The sequence below is a fragment of the Myzus persicae genome, unplaced genomic scaffold (assembly GCF_001856785.1).
Source record: "Myzus persicae strain clone G006 unplaced genomic scaffold, MPER_G0061.0, whole genome shotgun sequence".
NCBI lineage: Eukaryota > Metazoa > Arthropoda > Insecta > Hemiptera > Aphididae > Myzus > Myzus persicae.
This window is the reverse complement of record NW_019101247.1, coordinates 440,135-465,637: the sequence shown is the minus strand read 5'-3', so window position 1 is coordinate 465,637 and position 25,503 is coordinate 440,135. Positions and strand designations below refer to the sequence as shown.

Genomic DNA, 25,503 nt, shown 5'->3' with positions numbered 1-25,503 from the left:
CAAACGTCATGTAACATTTACAATAGGTACATATTATATATACATAATACATATATATTACATGCGGCCAAATACCAATGTGTTACAGAACGGCAGATTACCATCAAGCACACCTCAACTCCAAGAGTGGCCCACTTTTGGTAAGCTTTGTTCGTAAGTAATAATACATTTGTATGTATTGACAATTATTTGGATCAGTATACATATATGTGTTTATTTTTAATATTAAAATCCTGAATATCATTAGTGTTCCCGAGCAACGAATAACGCCGGTTATCTTAAAATTGTAAATTGTTTGTAGGTAAATCTATCTTAACATGCTCATAACTCGGTTTAAAATTAAAATTTGATAAAAAATTCTATAAGATGCCCTAGATAATAATCTTACCTTTAAATTGTATAAGAGATCATTCCACTCTTATTTGATAAAAATATTATGATTACAACCATTATTGTAAACGTAAGATTTGCGATGTTGAGAGTGGGTCAGAAAGAGAAATTAAATGCACTGGCGTACCCTTAAGTACAAAATTAAAAGCATGAATACGAAATGTAATATAATATAATATTATTTTATGAACAAAGAATGACAAAATGTTAAACTTATTTATCTATTATTACCCGTGACGCTAACCACCAAGTGATAAGCTTTATTGGTACGTCTCTACCCAATTATTCTTTACCCACGATATAATAATACACGATAAATGAATAGAATTGATCTATAATCTGTTAGAATTTACAATTAATATTGTATTTTGTGTTTGATACGTATTTAATGTGTAACTGCATAATGGAATTTAAATTGATTCTAAATGTTCTATAGAAACGACTTATTACCATTTAGGACTACCTTATATGATTGCACAGTCCATAATAGTTACAAGATATAATCAAACAATGAACAATTTTTATTATACATAATCGTACATAATGTGCTTATAACGTCGAAAACTCATAAGATGTATTGACGCAGTGGTAGAATCTTTAAAATAAATTTCAAAACAAGTTAGTAACTCAACATTTTTTCATTGCCGCCTTCTACGTAGTATGACCTTCGATCATCTATTCATCTGATCTCATATAGTAAGATGTATATGTATAATACCAAACCGACTACAAATTATCAGCATCATACAATAGTGGTTCAAATTTTCAGAAGATCCGATATAAAGTGTAAAGAACTCTAGTGCTGTAAACATTTATACATTCTCTACAGATATTGCCAGTATTGGTAGTATCAGCATAAAATATTTTGGATTATTTTTATGTTCAAAAATGTATTATAAAATATTGTGCAGTGTATAGTGACTTTAATTTGATAAAATGTATATTGTATAAACATTCATTGTTTTTATTTTTTAAATATATTCGATTTAATCTCAGCTCATCGTTGACAATGAAGGCAACGTATACTTGGTTAATATATTCATGTTTATTTTTTGGTACGTAATATCGCTGTTAACAATACAATAATAAATCGAAATTCATAAATTTTAATGATATTATGTTAGTATTTAGTATAATATTTATTATATTAAAATATTCAATAGATGCTAAGGCTAACAATATAGTAAATAAATTCATGTACATTAAAGAGCTTTAAATACTTTATTACTATATTACAATATTACAATAAAATATATAACCGGATATTTATCGAAAACAATAATCTGTCGTATAGTTATACTGATAAAACAAAATTGAATTACAACCCGATTTATAAAAATAAAAATAACTACTTATACAAATACAGTTTTTAATTTTCTCAGATTAAATTTTTTAATTAAGGTAATAGATCAATGTGCGTAATTAATTTATATAATAATTAATATTAATATTTTAAGAAATCAATTACAGCCAAGTGGCGATAGCTCGAACCTCAAAAACTCCAAAAACTTGACAACACAATTTTTTTTTATCCTTCTAGAAATTCTCATAACACTCAAATAGTTATAGGTATCTCGAAAAGAATTGTTATCCTTCTTCAACTTCGATTTATTATGAATCTACTGTATACCAAAATATAATTTCGGAGATGATATTTTGGCATTTCGCATAATCTCTTTAATTAAAGTTTAATATAACAATTTTGTTATTAAAAGTAATACATACGATCACTTCTTATGACATAATTACTAATAAATTCTTTTATGTGAAATAACAAAACAAATTGTTGGTGCGTCAAAGTATAAATAAGGGTAAAAAAAAATTAGGTACCCGATAAAAAAATTTTTTTTAGTTTATTTATTAAATTAAGACATAGACATGTTTTTTTACTGAATACAACACTGTCTGTTCATATAAAACAAAAAGTTGAATATATCAAAGTCTCATCAGATTCGCTGACTTCTATTGTCATGATTGAGGAAGTGGTGGCAAGGTAGGCCATTTTCCAAATAGATGTCTTTAAAAGACACCAGGTAGAATGGTTCATAAGACGTTTTACTACCTATTATCTATATTTATAATTTTGAAATAATACAATACGATTGTATAATATATGGGTACTGAGAAATAATTGCCATAATAAAAACGAATACTTATTTATATATTTATTAAGTTCTAACATAATGATCGGTATGCAACCTATATACCATGTATATACAAATATACACTAGTATAAATTTATCATAAACTGACATAATAAAAATTCTAAATATAAAACAACCACTCATTAATATATTTTTTTGATAGATTTAAACAAAACAAATGTTAATAATTTGTTCTCATAATAATATAATATAATAATTATGTAAAATAATATAAGAAAGCGATTGTCACCAGACTAAAATTGTAATTAAAATAGTTTGCGAGTGAACTCTGATTGTGGTTACTTTTAAACACTTTATTCTTCAAAGCTTTTGTTCCCTCATCCACTATTATTAAATGGAAGACTGCCACCGCACATATTACTCACAAATGCATGATACATATAATATAATATTACAGTATATTACCTCATATAGGTATGATATTATTGAATCCAAAACTGCAAATAAGTTACAATAAATAATAATATTAATAGGTTATCCTTTAAATATTGTTAACGTATTTAATGCATAATAATTCATTATTTCAGGATCCGGGATTTTGTGTGAAGGAGATGGTGATGATTCTTGTTCAATGTTGGTAACTATTGTATAAATACATATTATCTTGTTATAAGTGTCATAAACAGTGTTTGTTGGGATTAGGTTCCAGGCCTTCAGTCTTAATAATCAGCATTTAACAAATACGATCTATATTTTATTATTTATTATTAATACTGGCTACATAATATGCCCTAACTCTCTAAATTCCCCCAAGGTGTGATAATATACTTTAAAAAAATCATGTAAGATGTAACAAAGCCACTCCTAGGTTAGGAGGATCAAACAATTTTGATTTTCACTTTTTTGTTATGTAAAAAACTAACATTATTTAATATACTCTCATTTTTTTGTTACTAATATTAAACTTTACTCCGAATAGGACATCTCATATTATGCAAAATTATACAATCGAATTAATTATTATAATTATCTTAAATCTGTTTTATTTTTATATCAATAGTTTTTAAATTATAAACATTTTTTAGACTTGCGACTTATTATTGTCATATCACCTAAAATTTATTGTTCACTGTCTGATTTATTTAAAACGATAGTACCTGTAGCAGTCAATCGTTTTCCATGCGAATTTTACACTATACTTCTGGCTGATGATAGATTAATAATAAGGTTATTATATATTATATATTATATTAACGTTAGATTTGGCACAACTTATGATTGTACAGTTGAATATATGTATATCAACTTTTAAAATTCGATTATTATTGATATAATATGAATCATATTTGCTTAAAATCGTATTAAGTATAAAATAATAATACTTTGTTTGACATTTGAATAAAATTATAGAGACAACGATGATAAGTTTTATTGTTCAAATGGACTGTGTATCGAATGGTCGTGGGTTTGTGATGGTCGCAAAGATTGTTTAGATGGTTCGGACGAGACCAAAGCGTTGTGTGCTCGATACGAATATGGAAAAAATATTACTATGGGTAAACAATAATAGCTACATGAAATTTAATATTAAATATGTGTTTTCCAAGATGACGCTTTTTCATCAAAATATAGAGCTATAATATTGTTTTAGGTTGTGGTAAAGTACGTATTAAAAACCAGATCATATCCGAAAAAGATAATCAAGAAGCAATGGCTGGAACAGCACCTTGGAATGTTGGAATATATAAATTAAATGAAGAAAATTCCGAAAATTATGACTTGAAATGTGGGGGATCAATTATTGCTCCAAATTTAGTCATCTCCGGTAAAAGCCTTGTTCAATGTATTTAAGAAAGAATAAAAATTAATTAAATTATATTTTTAGCGGCTCATTGTTTTTGGCAAAAAGGTATGTTATCCAAAAGCATATTAAACGATAATCTATACAAAATTGCTGTTGGAAAATATGATAGAAATTTCACAATAATTGACAATGACTTTACCCAAATAATGAATGTGAGTTATTAATAATTTAGAGATATTAAATAATTGGTATGATACAAAAAATATAAATTAAAACGTTTATAAAGGTGGAACATATTTACATGAAAGAAGGTTATATCGGATCTAACGGTTTTCATGTTGATGATATAGCTGTCATTGTATTAGCAAGTACAATTTCTATGAGCAATTATGTTGCACCTGTTTGTATCGATTGGAATCGTAAATATCATGTACAGAATGGAGCTCAAGGAAAGGTATATTTGCTGTCTATGGTTTGTAGTTGTGTTACTTTGGATAAACCGGGGAGTTGTGACAAACTAGGCCTTTAGTTCATTCACGTCACAAAGATTCTTAGAATAACTTACTAATTGAAAAAACCAACTTAAAATTACTTTTAGATTTGAGTTCTGCAATAGAAACAATTTTCCCGTAACAATTTAGACGGAATGGGCCAACATTTTAAGTCGTCGTGATTGTACAGAAGTCTTACACCGGCACCTAGAATAAAATACTTTTGTGAAACTACTAAACACTATTATTATTTCTTATTCGATCGATTTTTAAAATTAAAAACTTGATAAGCCAGACTTTATTGAACTAATTGAACTTATTACCAACAATGTATAAATAATTAAATAAAAAGACATAAATATTATATGATAATATTATGATTGTACATAATCTGTTAAATAATATTTTATACTTTACTGCAGATTGTTGGTTGGGGAAAAACGGAAAAAGGCACATTAAGTCCTGTTTTATTAGAAACATCACTACCATATATCGACCAAGAAACTTGTCGAAAAAAGTATACAAACGGATTTGAACAATTTGTGACTGTTGATAAGTTTTGTGCCGGATCTCAATTGGGTAATACAAATTTAGATTTGGATTAGAGTGATTAAATAGTGATGATTTTACATCGTGTCATCGCTTTTTTTTTGTCTGTCAAAAAGCATAAGTTTTTAACTTATAGTTATATGAGTAATATTATACTTTAGTTTGTACTTTGAGGGTCAAAAAAAGTGGTCTATGTTGTACATTTAGTGTCATATTATGGTTTTCTGTAAAGTATATTTTGAATTATAATTGAATGGTATAAAATCAATGTAAAATGAATTAAATGTTCAAGAGCCTAAGACTTGTAAGTAGTTTATATTTCATACTGTAACCCAAATATTCAAACAAAATCTTTAGGATAATAGATATGAATATTACATGTGTTTTTTAAAAATTAATTATATCTACCTATTATTACTAATAGTAATATAAATATATGTAATGTTCAATATCCTTGGCTGATACACATACACACACTGAGCTTCGTTCTGAATAGCTGAATAGTTTTTTGAATTCAAATTAATCACATATTTTACAATGACCCAATAAATTGCCCTACGTTTTAACCTTGGATGGTTATAGGTTTGAATTGAACCTAATTAACTATGTCTTATTTATTTCATAGATTTTTAGAAATATATTTTATAAACTTATATAAACGATTCAGTGTGAATTCATAATTTAATGTTTCAACAAGTAAGAAATAAATTATACCTATGTAAATTTGTTTAAAAAAAATCAATTAAACTTATAACCTTTCAAGGTTTTAATAATTAATTTTCTGTGGTAAAGTTAAACAATACTTAAAATACAAACTTTTAATCATAAAACGTAAGGCAATATTTCTATTTTAACCCCCATTGGAAATGTATTAAGAACTTAACAGTTCCAAAAATTCTAATTCAACTACACGCACTGTTAAATATAACACATAATTTAAATCAAATATTCATTAAATTCAGTATTTAATAATGTAAATCTGTATTCTGACCACTTATTGCTGAAAATCGGGGACTATCCAAACATTCCATTAGCCCCCCTTCCTCCTAAGCAAGCAGCTGTTTAATTTTGTCACACACCTTGTATTGCCCCAATGTCTCACATTGATTTTAAAAATAATGTCCAGTTCCGGATTCACAGTCTTGCAGGTTATCACCTATGTATTACCAACCCACCTCGTAATTGCGGAACTAATAGTGAGTAACTCGATCTAGAACCATTATAATAACACCGCATAAAATGTTGTGTTTTTTTACCTACAGGCTAATTGAAGGACAGTTTGATACTCCGACTTTTTATTCATATCACCGGTAACATTATATGGACTCCCGTAGTCCTTTTGATTTCCAGTTAAACAATCATTCCAACTTCTCCGAGAACATTATAACATGAATGATGTCCTTAGCTAATAATGACCTACAATCACTCTAATCGTTTTATGTACATTATTATGTACAAGTGTTTTTAGCTAATAAGTTGTTGATTCTGTTATTTCTTACAATAGTCTAAATTGCCGAATGGAGTTAATTTGTAATTAAATAAAAGAATTTCCCACCTGCACCAAACAATAAAATAAATATATTTCATTTGTCTTATGTATACAAAATATCTTTAGTTTCAGGGAAAGGAGTAGGTGTAGCATTTAGCGGAGCGGGATTGACATTTATGCACTACAATTCGTATTATCTAACTGGAATAGCTTGCCTAGCTATAAAAGATTCAACTACGAACGATTCAATTACTGTTTTTACAGACATTGAGCACCATGTTCAATGGATTCGCGGACTGTTAAACAAGCATGTACGTAAATACACCACATTGCTGATATCAATAAAAATGTTTAATTATTGTATTGTTTTGGTTTTGTTAATGACAATTTCTGCTTAAAATCTTACATATCTTAGAATAAATATAAAGCTTTAACAATTAAGGTTTTGATAGATCACAGGAAAACTATGCATTTTACCAAAAGCCGAAGGAGTTGTATATTCTTATGAAGGTTCTAATGAAAAGATATCTCACGGAACATTAATTAATCATCATCTTAATATTATTGAGAATTGTGCAGTTGGATATCATAAGGCTTATTCCAATGGTTTTAGGTTTTGTCGGGAAAATGGAAAATGGTTATCGAATTCTGAGAAATTGTGTTTCAGTAAGTAATACATAGTAATTCGTATGTCGTAGTCATACATTCTTTAAATATTATGTACCTATCTGTAGTTTGATAATAATTTATTTCCGTTTTTAGAAATGTGTCCATCTCTAGAATCAGATAGTTTAGATATTAAATGTACTTTAAATGTAAAGTATGCCAATTGCTCAAATCTATCGATACCCGATACAATAGCAAAATTATCATGTAAGCCATCATATTCTGCACCAAATGGACAAGAAGAGACTCCACTTGATTTACTTTGTCAGTCTAATGGAACGTGGAATAAACAGCTATACAGTTGCAATCCGTGTAATTGTATTTTTTTGTTTTACAAAAATAAGTCTCTAATTATTTATTTATATTCTTCTAATTTACTTAACTTTTACTTTATCCAAATTGTTTTATTTGTTATATAATACAATTAATGAAGAATAAGTTTAATAATCATTGGTTAGGCATATACTATTGACGCACATTTTCAAACTGTCATCATTATGTCTATTCTATTCTATAGATATTATTACTTATGAATTATTATCATGCATATTTAATATTTATATTCAAATATTATTTTATTAAGTGATAGAGTATATATAATATACCATGTATTGATCGGTAATGGTGATATATGTAAATATTCAAGTATTATTTTAGATTGCGGTAAAGTGTACGCCAAAAACCAAGTATTGATCGAAAATGGCGAAAAAGCACGTATTGGAACAGCTCCGTGGAATGTTGGAATATATCGGTTGAATAAAGAAAATTCGAATTATGATTTGATTTGTGGAGGTTCTATTATTGCTCCAAATTTAGTAGTTTCAGGTAAAATCTTTTTTTACAACCACAATCAATTTAAGAAAGAATGAAAATTAAGTAAATATTGTTTTTAGCTGCTCATTGTTTTTGGGAAAAAAGTATGTTATCTAAGAGAATATCAATAAACGACGGTCTTTACAAAATCGCTGTTGGAAAATATGATAGAAATATTACAGTAGTTGACAACGACTTTACTCAAATAATCAATGCAAGTTACTGATCGTGGAAAGTCTTCTAATAATGTGTATTATATGCTTAATATAAAGTAAAATAATTGTGCAGGTAGAAATGATTTACCTAAATGATGGTTATTATGGACCCACTGGATTTCATGCTGAAGATATAGCTATTATTGTGTTACCAAACAGAGTTTCTTTTAGTAATGGTGTGGCACCTGTTTGCATCGATTGGAATAGTAAATACAATGAAGTCAATGGAAATCAAGGAAAGGTTGGTTCTTGACATTATTTAATTATTAAAAGTGAGATTTATTTAAAATTAATTACAGTACCTTATATTATCGGCCATTGATAATTTCTTTTTAAAGAACAAATACAATAAATACAAACGTACTTGCTGTCTGCTGATCATACTTGCTCAAGCTGCATAAATATTTTCAAATGTCCATACATAAACATAACCATAAAATAAAATCTTGAAATTAGACTTGTAAAACCAAATAAATATTATTCTTATTTCATATTTTATCGAATTTGAACATTAAAAAATACTTTGATTTTCCAAACTTAGATTAATTTATTATTTAATAAAATTTAATATTACTGATGAAAACCCAATTTAAATACAATTCAACATTTATTGCTTACATTTGGCAAATTATGATTTACTGTTTTTTATGATACTAATATTCATACTCATTCCCAACAATCATATAAAGAGTGATGAATATGATAAATTAATTATAACTGTATATAATACAACTGTTTCTACTTTTACAGATTGTCGGTTGGGGAAAAACGGAAAAAGGCATTTCAAGTCCTATTTTATTAGAAGCATCTTTACCATACATCGACCATAGTTCTTGCCGGAATATGTACACAAACGGATTTGAACCATTTGTGACTATTGATAAGTTTTGTGCCGGTTCTACATCAGGTAATAAAATAGGTATTCAATCGTGCTTATACGATTGATATTCAATCAATGGTTTTTAAATTTGTTTTGATGAACTTAACTTAAGTTGAATATCAAATTCTTTTCAATATGAAGATTTTTTTAAATTAAATTATTGAATCACATTTTAAACTAGTAGGCATAAGAATACAAAATATATTTCTACAAGTCTATCCATAAAGTTGGAAGGAGAAAGAGTCAGTGTAAATAAAAAGCGGTGATTCGAGAACAATGAACTAAGAAGAACTCAAGGAGTGCTGATTACTAGTATTTTGTTGGTGGTCATTGTATTGATTTGTATTTTGTTACTTTGATGGCTTGAAATTCGGCAATGATTATGCAAGCCTCGAGGGTGGAATATTTATATAGTGTGAATTAAGTATTTGTTGTGTAGCAGACGGCCCACTCGTGTTTTTGAATCTATCGGTACACACTTATTTGTATTCATGAAGATGTGTTTATAATTTCATTGAATTTTACTTTTATTAATGAGTGGATTGTATTATTATTGTTAAGTGGGAGAAGTTGAGTGTTGATATTGAGGGGTTTTTTCCAAAAGAGAATTATGTTAAAGGGAGACGAAGGTTTAATACTTTAATATCAAAAGAAATGTCTTAAATGTTATTGTTATATATTACATAATAGGTAATATTTACAATTATATTTATATATTATGAAGTAGGTAGGTATCTAGTAACTCAATAATTAAAAATAAGGAGCCATTTACGTAAAAATTTGATATCAATATAATCTATTAAAGAATGTAAATGTCAAATGCACAATGTGGGAGAGTCGGACAAATTAACAACTGAAAGATAACCTAGACAAATTCTAGCAGTACCTAAATTTTTTTAAACCATAATAATTTGAATCAGTTAAAAACACTACTATTTTATCAAAAATTCTGATTAAAAAAAAAATAATATAATGACGAAGGGTCTTGAAAAACAAAAAAATATCAACACATCAGATGAGCCACCAAATAATAAATTCGAATATAGATTTGTATAAAATTCAACGACATCGACGCCACCGAATGATCGGATCCGGGTGCGGACTCTAGGCATTGATGGACAATAATAGTTGCACACTAGGCAGGCGCCCATCGGATACTCGCTGAGCAGAACTCGGAAGTCACTGGAACTTTGTTCATTGCGAGCTAAGTCTGTCGTACCAATACAGCCGACCACGTAGTCAGAACATAATTCCGAAAAATGTATATTATATTTATCCAATTCATGTCGAATTCCAAGTTCAAAATCGCAAAAACTCAAGTCATAAGAAATCGGAGTTATGTTCTGCATCTTACAACAATTTTGGTTCAATAACGTCATAAAATGTAGTGAAATTATTTTTCACGAGAGAACATTTTCAATCATTAATATTATGTGTCTAATGTAAAAAACATATTTAGTTTCAGGACAAGGAGTGGGTAAGGGAGATAGCGGCGCAGGCTTATGCTTTTTACACTCTAATTCTTATTACCTAACCGGAATAGTGAGTATCAAAGATTCAGATTCAAATAATTCAATCGCAGTATTTACAGAAGTTAAGCACCACATACCATGGATTCGTGGACTCTATAATAAACATATTTAAGTCCAATAGGATTTTAGTAATGCCATAAAATCTATTCTAACTGTAATTTTAATAATTATTTGGGTAAATAGGTTTTCATTTGTGTGTATCAATTTTTACAGCTCATATAATTGCATTTAAATTAAACATAATACAAATATTATAAAACACAGATAGCACCTAAGCATTATATTATATTTAATCGACACATATTAAATTTGAACAGTTTTTAGCATATTCCAAATTTGGATTGTTCATTAATTTATTTCGTAATTATTACTAAGTACTGTTTATATTATTTGAAAAAACTATTTGTTTTATTATTCATTTGTATCAATTACGTTGTTTAGTTATTGTATTGACATGGTTTTGTGAATGAAAACTTTTGCTTTACAACTTACTCGTTCGAGGAAGATTATAATATGTATTTTAATTATATTTATTAACAATTAATGTACATACATTCTTTGAGCTATTTATAGACATTTTAATTACAAATGTTGACAGAAATCATTAAAATCATAAAAATGTGAAAACTACTACATTTATAAAATGTTCAACATTTATATTTAAGCATTACAAATTTAAAAGGAATACAGATTTTAGTTATTTTTTGTAAATTATAAATATTATTCGTGGGTATTTAAAACTTTTAATGTAAATTATTATATTATATTACACAATGACAATTTGAACTTATTGTATTATTAATTTAATAAAATTAATTAATTTAACAGCAATAATATCATAAAATATACTACGTATTCTAAGTGATCAGAATAAAGCGTGTTCGCTCAGAATCGTTTTTGGTTTACGATATAAATTAAACGATTTATTAATATGTCCAAATTTAAACAAAAGTAATTTCATTTGTTAGGTCTCGCTGGCTAATATTGCAAGAAACTCGCCCAGAAACATTTGGTAGTCTGAACTCTTTCTAATAATATTATATTTTGAATTTTACAGTATTAATATAGATCAATGGCATACTGCTGTAGTAACCCAAACCACGGGCGTAGCTAAATAGTCTATCTTTTACGCCGTCTGATAATATGAATACTGTACTACCCAATTGTTAAAATATTGCAACGTAATAGAAAAAATAAAAAAAAAAATAAAAAAAACACACTTTTCCATAAAAACATTTAAAAAAAAATTTTAAAAATTGCACTAAAAAGACAAAAATAATTCTCTGTACTTAAAAATAATGAAAAATGTATTGATGAAAAATTTAAAAGTGTGTGGTGCTCATACACTTGACATATATTCCCAGTCACTATCTTATAAACATGATTGAACAAAGAAGTGTATGTGAGACTTATTTCCTTGGCTTTTAAATTTTTCATCAGTAAATTTTTCATTATTTTGCTCTTATACTTGACATATACTGCCAGTCACTATCTTATAAACAGGATTGAACAAAGAAGTGTATGTGAGACTTAGCTCGGCTTTTAATGTTTTGTATGATGCACCACACACTTTTAAATTTTTCATCAATAAATTTTTCATTATTTTTAAGTACAGAGAATTATTTTTGTCTTTTTAGTGCAATTTTTAAAATTTTTTTTTAAATGTTTTTATGGAAAAGTGTGTTTTTAAAATTTTTTTTTTTATTTTTTATTTTCTACTTTTTAGTTGAAAGTAAATATTTTTATTAAACGTTTAAGAAATATGTTTGTGAAACAAAAAGAATCAAACTACTGGTGATTATGATTTATTTATAAATAAATAAGTTTATGTGGTCGTGAAATGACAAGACATTTATTTTGTTTGCCACAACCAATTGAAATTTTTTTATATTAACAATTTCATTATGAGACCATTATGTGTATTATATATTTTGTTATTTGACAGTACTTATAATTTATTGTCCGTCATTTACAATTGCTTCTGAGATATTGGGACGATGTTGTCTCATTCTGTCGATTTCATCCAAAGCGTCAACGTTACAGAATGTCTTGCCCGTTTTTTTTTTTTTTTTTTGGTCCATGTCCCAAAATGACAACGGATTATTGTATTGTCATCCAAGACCAAGGTCTATACCAATTTTCAGAATTTTTCATCTTCAAAAAGTGCCTCAAATCGAGCGCGCAAGATTTGATCACAGACAGACGTGAAACCAAACTTAAGAAAAGTGTTAAAAAAATACAATATCATTTGAGACATGTACTAGAAACATTTATCAACGTTGAGATAAAATTAGTTAAAAATTAGTTGGTCATTTATTTTAATTGATGCAATTTAAATGTTTTAAATTGTTTTTAAATATATGTATACACGAACTCTATACTACACGATACAACATGATAGCGTATCTGATGGCAGTCATATCAACTGTAAGTTAAAGGGGAAATTGATGCTCGTTGATCAGTGATACTTTCGACGGTGGATTGTTGAATAAAAAATTATATTAAAAATACTGACCTAATAATCGACACAAAAAAAAAGAACGGTCTTTGGGATTAAAGGTATATATTATTTTATAAGATATAAATATAAAAAATTAATCCGTGATGTAAACCGCCAAGACTTCGGTACGAGCGTATCTACCCAATTTTACTTTATCAATGAAAGGATATTAAATAGATAGTAGTAAAAATAACTCATGAAAATTCTTCTATAATTTACATTAAATTCTATAGATAAAACAATTGGAATCAATTTATATTCCATTTCTAGAGTAACTGTATAACGATATTTAATATTCGCCTTATCAAATGAACAATATACCTAATATAACTGATTTTGTTTATTGCAATTTATGATTAGTATTATTTCTACAAGAGAAGTGAAACTATGACACACGTGCCAGAATTGGCGAGTTGACCAAATTTCAATGTCACATCAAAACTTATAAAATATTTTTCTTGACATTTTCAAAATATTTTGTCTGTTATTCGTTAAATAAAAGTTAACGTTAATAAAATGTGTACAGTAATTATTGCTTATCTTTTTTTATCTTTTCATTAAAAATGCCTTTTTTGGAGGGGGAGGTGCACACAATTATATTTTAAAAATTTTGTTTTTAAATTTTGGCACTTGACCCTAAAAAGGTTTGCCACAACTGGTATACAAAATATAATATAATACAATGAACAAACAATATATAGTTATTTAATTAAATTTAAATATAAATACTTTAGATTGTGTTTATGAGTATGTATTTTGTACAAACACAATTTGAATAACCAGTCTTGCACACATTTAGTATAGGTAGGTCGAAAAACCTTTAGTTGTATTAGACGAAGTTGTAGGACCAATAGAATCAATTTTGAAACAAGTTTGTGATTAACTCATTTTTTCATGAACATATATCTACGTAGTTCGTCCTTCAGCTTATCATGTGATCGTTTATCAACAACGACTACACACTAGTATCCTCAGTCAGTAGTAAAATGATACGGCATAATGTGTCAGGTGTTGTAAAGTCCTATTGGTATTATCATCTCTTACTTAGTGTTATCAAAATGTTAAAAAATAAAAATTACTAAATTCTCCATAGTTTTGTATTGTATGCTAATATATTATAATAGTATATACACATAATACCTATATTTCACTATATCTATGTTTGTCAATTTGTGTTAAACTATTGGTTAGGATATAATATTATTAATTGGATATAACTTATGAATAAACATTTATTGTTTAGATTTTTCAATATATTTACATTAATCTCAGCTCCCCATTGGCAATGCAAGTGACGTATTCCTGGTTAATATGTTCATGTTTATTTTATGGTAAGTAATGTCAGTGTTAACTATATAATAATAAATATAAAATAATGTTTTAATGACATTGTATTAGTACTTTATTAATAGTATTATATATAAATATTAAATTTAATATATGTATATTTACGTCAATGTCATACAATGTAGGAATACGTTACTGGATTGAAATTCAAATAGTAAGTAGTAAGTAGCTTGCGATTGAAACGAATGAAACGTGTGATTTACTTTTTATATTCACTGGCTGATGTAATACTATAAGGTTGAAAAATATTAAATTTAAAAATATGACGTTATTGAATTCAAAACTGAAAATGCAGTACAATACATAATCATTTTAAATTACAAACATTGCTTATATATTAAATGTAAGAATTCATTTTTTCAGGATCCGGAATTTTGTGCGAAAATGAAGATTCTTGCTCAACGTTGGTAACTCTCTTATAAATATACATTATGTTATAATGAGTAGTAAAAATAGTGATGCTTGGGAACTTAGAGCCCTTAAGTATCAATAAGCACCATTAACTATATAAGAAAAATATTTAATAATAGCATTCAGTACATTTTTATAGAAATCCTGTACGCATAAAACCTAGAGTAGCCTACATTATCATGCATTTTCATCTCTTTCCGCTCAGAATCTAAAATTCAAACATGTTTAATTGGCAAATAAGTAATAATATCATATTATAAATGTTGAATTTCACACATATGTCTGGTTCTTCCGTTTAATTTGTATATAGAATCTTTATATTCGATTATATTTTATATTTTCTGATAGTTGTATAATTAATATTAATAATTAATAATTTTTTGTATTTTCAAACAAAATTATAGAAAAGCCGAAGATAATTTTTATTGTTCAAATGGACTGTGTATCAAATTGTCGTGGGTGTGTGATGGTCGTAAGGATTGTTCAGATGGTTCAGACGAGACCAAAGAGTTGTGTGCTCGATACCAGTATGGACCAAATATGTCCATGGGTACAACTACATAATAACTATATGACATTAATTAAATTACTTATATATGTTTGTGGAATAACTTATACATTAGAGAATTACGCATATTAATATAAATGCGGAACTTCTAAATTGACATCATCTATAATTGTTTTAGAATGTGGTAAAGTAAATAAAAAAAACCAAGTAACATCCAGAGAAGATAAAGCAACGATTGAAACAGCACCTTGGAATGTTCTAATATATAAATTAGATGATTCTAGTTATTACTTATCGTGTTTAGGATCACTTATTGCTCCAAATGTAGTGATTTCAAGTAAATCCTTGTAACATGTGTTTAAGAAAGAAAACAAAATAAAATAAATATAATTTTCAGTTGCTCATGTTTTTTGGAAGAAAGGACAATCCAAGACAATATCAATAAACGATGGCTCAGTCAAAGTTGCTATAGGAAAATACTATAGACATTTTGAAATTATAGACAACTTAACTCAAATAATCGATGCAAGTTATTAATAATTCATAGCCTACAAAAAGATTGTATGATATGTATAATATAAACTATAACAATTGTGTAGGTTGAAATGATTTATATGCCTGAAGGTTATAATGGACTTGATGGAAACTTCGCTGAAGATATCTCTCTTCTTGTGTTATCATACAAAGTTTCGTTTATTAATGGCGTTTCACCCGTTTGTATCGATTGGAATAGTAAACATGAGGTACAGAATGGAGCTCAAGGAAAGGTAACTTTGTGTTTAAATAAGTCATTTGTAGTCTTATTAAATGCATAAGATATTATTTGACTTTAGTAGTCAGACTTAATTTACGAATATAACCGATATCGTTATCGATACTTACATGACCAGATATTAATATTATTCGTTTATTATAATTATACATTTTATAAGAGTTTCATTCTATAACAGATTCTTGTGTGGGAAGACACAGAAAATGGCACACAAAGTCCTGTTTTATTAGAAAAATTATTTCCATTCATCGACCATAGTACTTGTCAAAGAAATAATATAAGTGGATTGGATCGTTATTTGACTTTTGATAAGATTTGTGCCGGTTCTAAATTGGGTAAGTAATACAAATTTAGATTATGATCATATCAATGAAAGCATTGATTTTAGAGTGATTCTAGTATTTGTTATGGCTCTTTACATATTATTTTGGAGCAGTAAAAATGCTTCAATTTTCAACTATTATGGATGCTCTTGATAAAATATTGGATACAGTTAGTTCTTTTGGTTTCAAAAGTAAAATATTCCAGTGCTTTTCTTAATAATTGGAAAAATTAAAAAATCAGAAAACAAAAGCTGGAGTTAACGGAGTTTTATGCAAAGCCAGTTTTTATCAATATCCATATGGTTTCTTTTACAATAACGTAAAATCGAATAACCATAAATATTAAATACATGAAATATTCACCAAAAGTTTATATATGTATTTTTTATATATTATGGTAATATTGTCATAGGATTTTTTACTTATGGACTCCATGACTAACAATAGTTATGTCCTTATTATATGTTTGATGTATAAAATATCTCTAGTTTCAGAATTAGCATACCGTGTAGGTCATGGAAATAGCGGATCGGGTATAAGTTTTTTGCACTCAAATTCTTATTTTTTAACTGGGGTACTCAGTGTTTTGGATAAAAAATACAATAAAAATACAGTCATAGGTTTGACAGATATTAAACAACATGTTAAATGGATTCGTGGACTTTTAAACAATTATGTAAGTAAATATATTTCTTTAGTGCTACACATTTTAATTTTTAATTTATTATATTGGCTTGGTTTCATTTAATGACAACTTCTGCTCCAAATTTATTGTATTTCAGAAAGATATTTTATTTTTAACCTATACGATTTTGACAGGTAATAGAGAATTCGTGCGTTTTACCAATTGTCGAAGGAGTCGTGTATTCTTATGAAGGTTCTAATGAGACTTTACCTCACGGTGCATTAATAAATCATCATCTAATTGTTATTGAGAATTGTGCAGTTGGATATTATAAGGCTTATCCCAATGGTTTTAGGTTTTGTCAGGGAAGAGGAAAATGGGTATCGAATTCTGAGAAATTGTGTTTCAGTAAGTTTTTTTTTTAAATTCAAATGACGTAATAGTTAATTATTTGTCAATTATAAAAGTATAGTTATGTTGATTATAATTTATTTATATTTATAGAAATGTGTCCACCTCTACTATCAGATAGCTTAGATATTAAATGCACGCTTAATGGTAAGTATGCAAACTGTTCAAATTTATCGATACCCAATACAATAGCAACGCCATCATGTAAGCCAACATATATTGCTCCGAATGGACAAGAAGATACTCCCCATGAATTACATTGTCAGTCTAATGGGACATGGAATACTCAGCTTCAGCTATATAGATGCAATCCATGTAATTGAAATTTTTTTCACATAAAATAAGTCTCCAATTTATGAATAAATATATATTTATAAATTCATTTAATTGGACTGTAACCAAATACTTTTGTTTTAAAAATAATGAATGACAAATAATATTTGGTTATGTAAAGTCGTTTTATGTAAATTTTTAAACCAATATCATTATGTATATAATTTATAGATATTATTAGTTATTAATTATTATCATTTATATATGTATAATATATATATAATATGTTTAAATATTTGTTTAGATTGCGGTAAAGTATATATCAAAAATGAAGTATTGATCAACAATGGAGAGATAGCACTTGTTGGAACGGCACCTTGGAATGTTGGAATATATAAATTAAATAAAAATATGTCCGATTATGACATTATATGTGGAGGATCTATTATTGCTCCAAATTTAGTCGTTTCTGGTAAAATTTTGGTGTAACGACTTCAAAAAAGAATGAATAAAAAAAATTAAAAAAATTAAATATCATTTTTAGCTGCTCATTGTTTTTGGCAACAAGGAGTGTTATCTAAGAAATTATCAATAAGCGACGATCGATACAAAATTTCTGTTGGAAAATATGATAGAAATTTAACAATAATTGACAATGACTTTACTCAAATAATAAATGTAAGTTATTACTTATTAATGATTCAAATTAATATAAAGAAGAATAATAATAAGAAAAACAATTTTTTTAGGTGGACATTATTCACCTGAAAGAAAGTTATTATGGACCCACTGGGTTTCATGCTGAAGATTTAGCTATTATTGTGTTAAAAAGCAGAGTTTCTTTTAGTAATGGTGTGTCGCCTGTTTGTATAGATTGGAATAGTAAATACAATGAAGTCAATGGAAATCAAGGAAAGGTTGGTTCTTGACATTATTTAATAATTATTAAAAGTGAGATTTTTTTACAATTATTACTCATTTATATATACTACCAATCATTAGACCTTTCGGTTGTAAAGAGCAAATACCGTGATACTGCTTAATGAAGCTTAAATATTGTCGTGTTACAAGACTACATGACTGAAGGTAGGAAAGTGAATACCGATCTGCTGTAAATTGAGTTACAATTGGATCACTGTAATAGTTGGTTTTAAATATAAACTCAAACATATAGATTATGATTGTATGAGAAAAACGATTCTGAGCTGAGACGGTGTGTCTGTTTAGGATATTTTATGTTGTTATTACTTATTATTAATATGGTAGCCGGTAAGTTCAATTAATATTATTCTTAAATTATCAGTGACGCTTTAAAATTATTAAAAATAATAATGCAGAATCTAGTTGATTGGAACCGATTTACAACAATATGGTAAACGGTATTCTGTATGTTAATATGGAATCTTATCCAAATTTGAACTTAAAATGTTAGTAAAAAATTACTGTATTCATAATTTTTTTTAGATTTTGTATTTACGGAATAACTGTTTAAGTGGAACCTTGTTTTAAATTTCCAAATTGAACATTTTATACATTTTTAACTACAATGTCATTTTCTATTTTCAACTTGATATATTTTGTCAAAATTGTAATTTTAAAATGCTCATAACGAAAAATTATGCCTTTGTATTCTTAAAATTCTTCAACTGCTATTGTGTTAATTTATCAAGAGTCTTGTATTAAATTTGTATGCTTTTTGACCCCACCAACAATATTTTCCTCTTTTTTAAATACTTTTATCGGGATACAAGTCATGGGTGAGTGGGTGACTATAATGTTTTCTATCGAAACTTAAGTTAATTTTAACTTTTCAACTTCATTTTTATATTTTAAATATTTCTTAGTTAATTTTTAACTTAACTGATTTGTATTGATATAAACATAATAACCAATGAATTATTTTTAATCAAATTCAATTTTCGTTGATTAATTTATCATTAAATAGCAAATATAATAAGAATACGGGCATGGCAGATACCTACGGATGCCCACTAGAAATTCTGCCAAACAACCACACGTGTTCTAAAACCCTACAGTACCTCAACCTACAGCTAATGGTCTCAGTTGTCGAAGATTAAAGAAAAAAAATAATAAAAATATTCTTGATGAATACTGTAGAAGGAAGTATTTTCTATTATTTTTAGTCTTATTCCTACTTATAGGTTTAAAAAATAATTATAGTAATTAAAACTTAACCTAAATTAAATATTAAGTTAATTTAAAGTTTCTATATAAGTTTTAACTTAACTGAGTCAGAAGATTAAAATAGTTATTAACTTTAAACTTTTTTAAATGTCTATTATTACGACTTTAAAGTCTGTTCCATGTGTTTTCAACATAGATCGTGTAGAGCGGCATAATAATAAGTATTACATATTGTACAAACTTAAAATTTATGTATTACGTTTTTGAGGTATTAGTTTTGATTAGTTTCGCTTTTTGACCATTTAATTAATTTTTTAAATCTTCAATAAATTTAATTATGAACTCCGAAGGGTTGTCTTTAAAGTTTAAAGTTTGAGGACCATAATTTTTTTTTTTACATTTTTACATATTATAGTATTACGTTAGTCTATAGTTTTCGTTAAATATAAATGTTATAAAAAAAATTGATCCACGATCGATTTTGTAATTTTGTACTGTTTGATTGATCGTTTATAAAAATATTTTTTTTAATTAAAAACAAACAATTTCACTGTACATATTTCAAAAATTAAATTAAATTGAATGGGTATACTGTGAAATATCTTTTAACTTAAAAAAAATCTAACATTAGATTTATATACAAATAAAAATATTTGTCAAATTAAATTTGTATGTACACGGCTATATGTTGACTTATGTTTAAGCTTTTTGATTTAGATATCTTAATTTTCTTTTCGAGGTCATTATGTGTTTCCGAGTGGTTATCTGATCTCCGTATATGTGATATGTAGTGTTCAGAATGATACCCAACTACACCATACAACCTATATCTGAAAATTAAATCTGTGAATATACTCTAATGATACGTTAAAATTTAAGATTGAAAAATTTATAGTTTTTGAATAACTCTAGAAATCAAAACAAAGAGAAAATATTAGTTTTTATTTTCATTTTAAATAGCTAAATATTGTCCAATATTGTACATGTATTTTTATTATACATTTGAAGCAAATAGTGATCACATGATATACATTGAGAAGACGAAATGAAATATTTGTGTGGCCATTAATTAGAAGAATATTGAATATCAGGAGATCCATTATAATTATATTAGAAATTGTATACACACTTGACATCATTAGCTGCTAATTGAGTTGGAAATGTCGAAAGTGGAATATTTTGATTTTCAGTGAAAATAGCAGTCTCAATTAAAAGGGGGTTCTTTGAAGTTCTTTTTGATGATAACGACTTATCACAATAACAGCATTCATTCATTTGTTCCATGGTGTAATTGTCGAATAATTTCTGGAGATTTTTAAAGTCTTTACATCTTAAGATTATCGTTGGGCTTTCAATCTCTTTATTATTATTAATACAACCACCTGTTGTACACCGTAATTTTTTGATAACGGATGGAGCGTTAACGAATAATTTCATTGCAACGAACGATACATTACATCTAGCATCTAACACTTTTAAGTAAGTGATGTCATCACAGCTTTTAAATATTGTTTTTAATAATTCGAGTCGATCAGTGTATGTTTTTTGGTTGGTCCATATAAAACCAGATCTTTGCAATGCGATTTGTTTCTCAGGTCTTCCTGGTGCATTTTATTCTACTCACCAAAACGCATAGTGTGCTAGCGATGATTGATAAAAATACTATGTATATAATTACTAATTATGTAATTGTACTGTCCATGTAAAACTTATATTAATTTTCCTATACTTTATTGAAGTAATCGACTTTATGACATTGGCGAGGGGGCAGGGTATCTTCACAAACATAATAAGGGCAGAAGACTCTCTAAATAATCACCAAATATGCACTAAAATGTACAAAATATGCATTTTAAAACTATTATGCATATTATAATGCATTAAAAATATGCATTGAGAAATAAAATTATTTGTGTAAATATAGGTTATTTAAATTTTGATGTCTCCGACCAACGTCCTCGTGGCCAGTATTGATGATAATATTTTATGCAGTGAACATTATCTGTTCATAAATAAAATTAATTACTTGGAAATAAATCTAATCGGCAATCCTCGAGACTTGTCTCTAGGAAAAACATGGGCGTGGGAACAGTCAGCAACCATATTAATATGATCGAATTTTAAAATAATTTTAAATTTAACATTATTTTGGTTGTTTATTAATATTCAAATTAAATAAAAACGTCGACGATAAAAATAATGATAAAATGATAGGTTATTGAAAATATGCATCGTAACGTATAGAATCGAAGAAATATGCACTAAAAACAAAAACTCGAATTATGCATTTATATACAAAATTCAATTTTAAAACCAACTTTGTTTCAGAATGAAACACATTTGTTGTAATGCTACAAGTCATCTGCCCTAATAATAATGAATAAACAAAGTATTTTTGTTGGTATAAATTAATTTTGTTAGCAGCGTCACTTGCTCACTGCAGTGGCAGTATTTACATGTATCTTCAGTAAAAAAAGCGTATCTTTACACACTAACATATGCATAAAATAATCTTTTAATGGATCGTCCTAAGATTGGATACAAAACGTCATAATAGTTACCCCTGACTTGTGTTCCGATAAAGGTAGTTAAAAAAGAGGTTGCACATTTTTCCAAGTAGGTTGCAATTAGTTGCTAAAAGGTTGCTAAATATTGGCATAAGTCCGAAATCGATGGGACAAAGTCGGGGGGCTACGTGAAGTAAGCCCCCCAGTTTTATTATGCCGATTTGGATTATGAAATCTTAGATTGCAAATTTTTGAAAGTTGGTTGCTAAAAGTTATTGAAAATTGATATATTAATATTATTGTATTAACATTAATTATTTGTAAAAATTTCCCAAGTATAATACCTCAATACTAGATCCAATTTTATGTTTATTTTATATTTATGTAAAACGAGCTTTAATGACTATTATCCTAAATACAAAAGTTAAATAACTATAAACTAAAAATTCGAATTATAAACATTAGGTGGGGTTTTAAAGAATCTATAATTGTTAGTTTATTAGTTACATCATAAAAACTTTGTTTTAGTAAAAATTCCCGATTTTCTGTATCTTTTTTTTGTTATTCTCAACGCTTTTGAAACTATTATGAATTTTCATCATTAACCTTTCAAAAGTACCAACTAGAATAGCTTAAACCCTTAAACTTTATTCTAATTTTATATTTGAATGAGGTTCAAAATTAAAAAACTTCGATCAGTCAGAATTGATTTAATTAATTCTACAAATTCCCAACTTACCTAGATTAAAATGACACATTTGTTTTAATATTTTGAACTTTATAGCTGTTTTATACTTTTACAGATTGTTGGTTGGGGAAAAACGGAAAAAGGCATTCCAAGTCCTATTTTATTAGAAGCATATTTACCGTATATCGACCATAGTTCTTGCCATAATATGTATACTAACGGATTTGAACCATTTGTCACAGTTGATAAGTTTTGTGCCGGTTCTGAATCAGGTAATATATACCATAAGACCATTGATTTTTTAACAAAATCAACTTTTGATTCCCGGATCCTACCTATTGCAGTTGAAAAAAATAAAGAAGATTAGGAAAGTGTAATGATTAGAAACACGTAAAGTACGGTATGTAGAGTGAGGTTGATGACCCGTCCAAATACGGTATTCAATATTCGAGAGCAGTTGTCTGTGTCCTCAGAAGAAAACACTGTACAAGGCTGAATATCATAATGTGTTAGTGTGTGTTAATGTAATATGATATGGAGAACTAAGGATGTGCCTATGTGATTAAGCATTCTGATGTCATTTAATTTGTTATAGTGATTTTATTTCATAATCGAACGATTATACTTTAGTTTATTGTTTATACAATGTGTTTTGGTGCATGTATTTATTAAACTGTTGAATGTAAGTGGCTGGCTTGGTTTTAGTATTCATAACTAAACTACTAAAAAAATGAATTGATTCATCGGAGATTTGATAATCACACCTTATAGTTATAATTCGCAATTATATAACCAAAAACAATAAACTATAATGGTTTGAAATCCATTTTATTATCGGCTAGTAGTTACTTTTATCACAAATTGCACTGATGGACTGTGGTCAGTGTGGATATGTGTACAAAACACCACTAAACTATATGGTTCAAACTACATCTACCACATGGATTTAGTACTTATACAACCTTTAACCTTCTACATCACATATCCTTGTAATAAAGTACTTGTAGATGATTTGTAATCAAAAAGTTAAATCCGTATTGTAACCACTGCCCCATAACAGAGCTATGAAAAATGTAGGTGTTATTTCTAAAATGATTTTGGTTTCAGGTCAAGGAGTGGGTAGGGGAGATAGCGGAGCTGGCTTATGCTTTTTCCACTCTGAATCGTATTATTTAACTGGAGTAGCGAGTATCAAGGATCCAAATACAAATAATTCAATTGCAGTTTTCACTGACGTTAAGCATCACATTCAATGGATTCGTGGACTGTACAACAAATATAGTTATATTCAATAAGATTATGCTTAATGGTAATGTTATTAAAATAATGTACTCCAATTATAATAGAAATCTATATATTTTGTATTTATAGGTTTTTACCTATGTGTAATAACTTTTAAATGTGCCTACAATATTCATTTTAATTAGGCATAATATTAATAATATGTACACTTGTCATAACACATATTATTATGTTGTACAGAAACATTATAAATTATATTATAATTGAAAATTATTTAATTCCAAAATACTGAAAAATTATACATTGTACATTAATGGTTTAATAATCATTAACACTATTGTGCATTATAATGGAAATAATATATTTCTAGTTTGATGATTAATTTGTATTAATTGTATTGATATATGTTTGCTAATGAATACTACATTTCAAAAATGTGTTCATTATGTTATGAATTTATAAAATAAACACTTAACAAATTTGTTTAAACTTTTCTTTAAACTTTTAAACTTTCAAATAAATAATTCAAATCAAATAGTCTTTAATCACATTATAATATATTGCAAAACTTATAGTTAAATGAGATATAAAATAACCCAAATCACTGGCGTACCTAAATAGTCTATCTATTACGCCGTTTGGTAATATCAATACAGTACTACTCGATTGTTAGAATATCGCAACGTAATAGAAAAAAATACAATGTCATTTGAGATAGGTACTAGAAACATTGATCAACGATGAGATAAAATTAATTAAAAGTTTTATTGGTCATTTATTTCAATTGTAGCAATTTAACTTTTTTAAATTATCTAAA

The 25,503-nt window shown here is 27.2% G+C and overlaps 1 protein-coding gene across 1 annotated transcript; it reads left to right on the top strand.

Moving 5' to 3' along the window:
• The first annotated feature begins 1,124 nt into the window (after nt 1–1,124).
• Nucleotides 1,125–24,739, top strand: LOC111028376. Its single transcript, XM_022307002.1, is given in 30 exon segments — nt 1,125–1,445; nt 3,083–3,128; nt 3,906–4,051; nt 4,147–4,320; nt 4,381–4,511; nt 4,586–4,753; nt 5,213–5,369; nt 6,955–7,139; nt 7,281–7,494; nt 7,591–7,806; nt 8,152–8,319; nt 8,388–8,521; nt 8,596–8,763; nt 9,273–9,429; nt 10,862–11,043; nt 14,672–14,765; nt 15,145–15,184; nt 15,597–15,742; nt 15,879–16,037; nt 16,098–16,225; nt 16,300–16,467; nt 16,651–16,807; nt 17,284–17,471; nt 17,615–17,828; nt 17,925–18,146; nt 18,409–18,576; nt 18,649–18,782; nt 18,854–19,021; nt 23,560–23,716; nt 24,552–24,739. Coding segments are annotated over 30 exon segments (4,623 nt in total). The 5' UTR covers nt 1,125–1,399.
• The last annotated feature ends 764 nt before the right edge of the window (nt 24,740–25,503 follow it).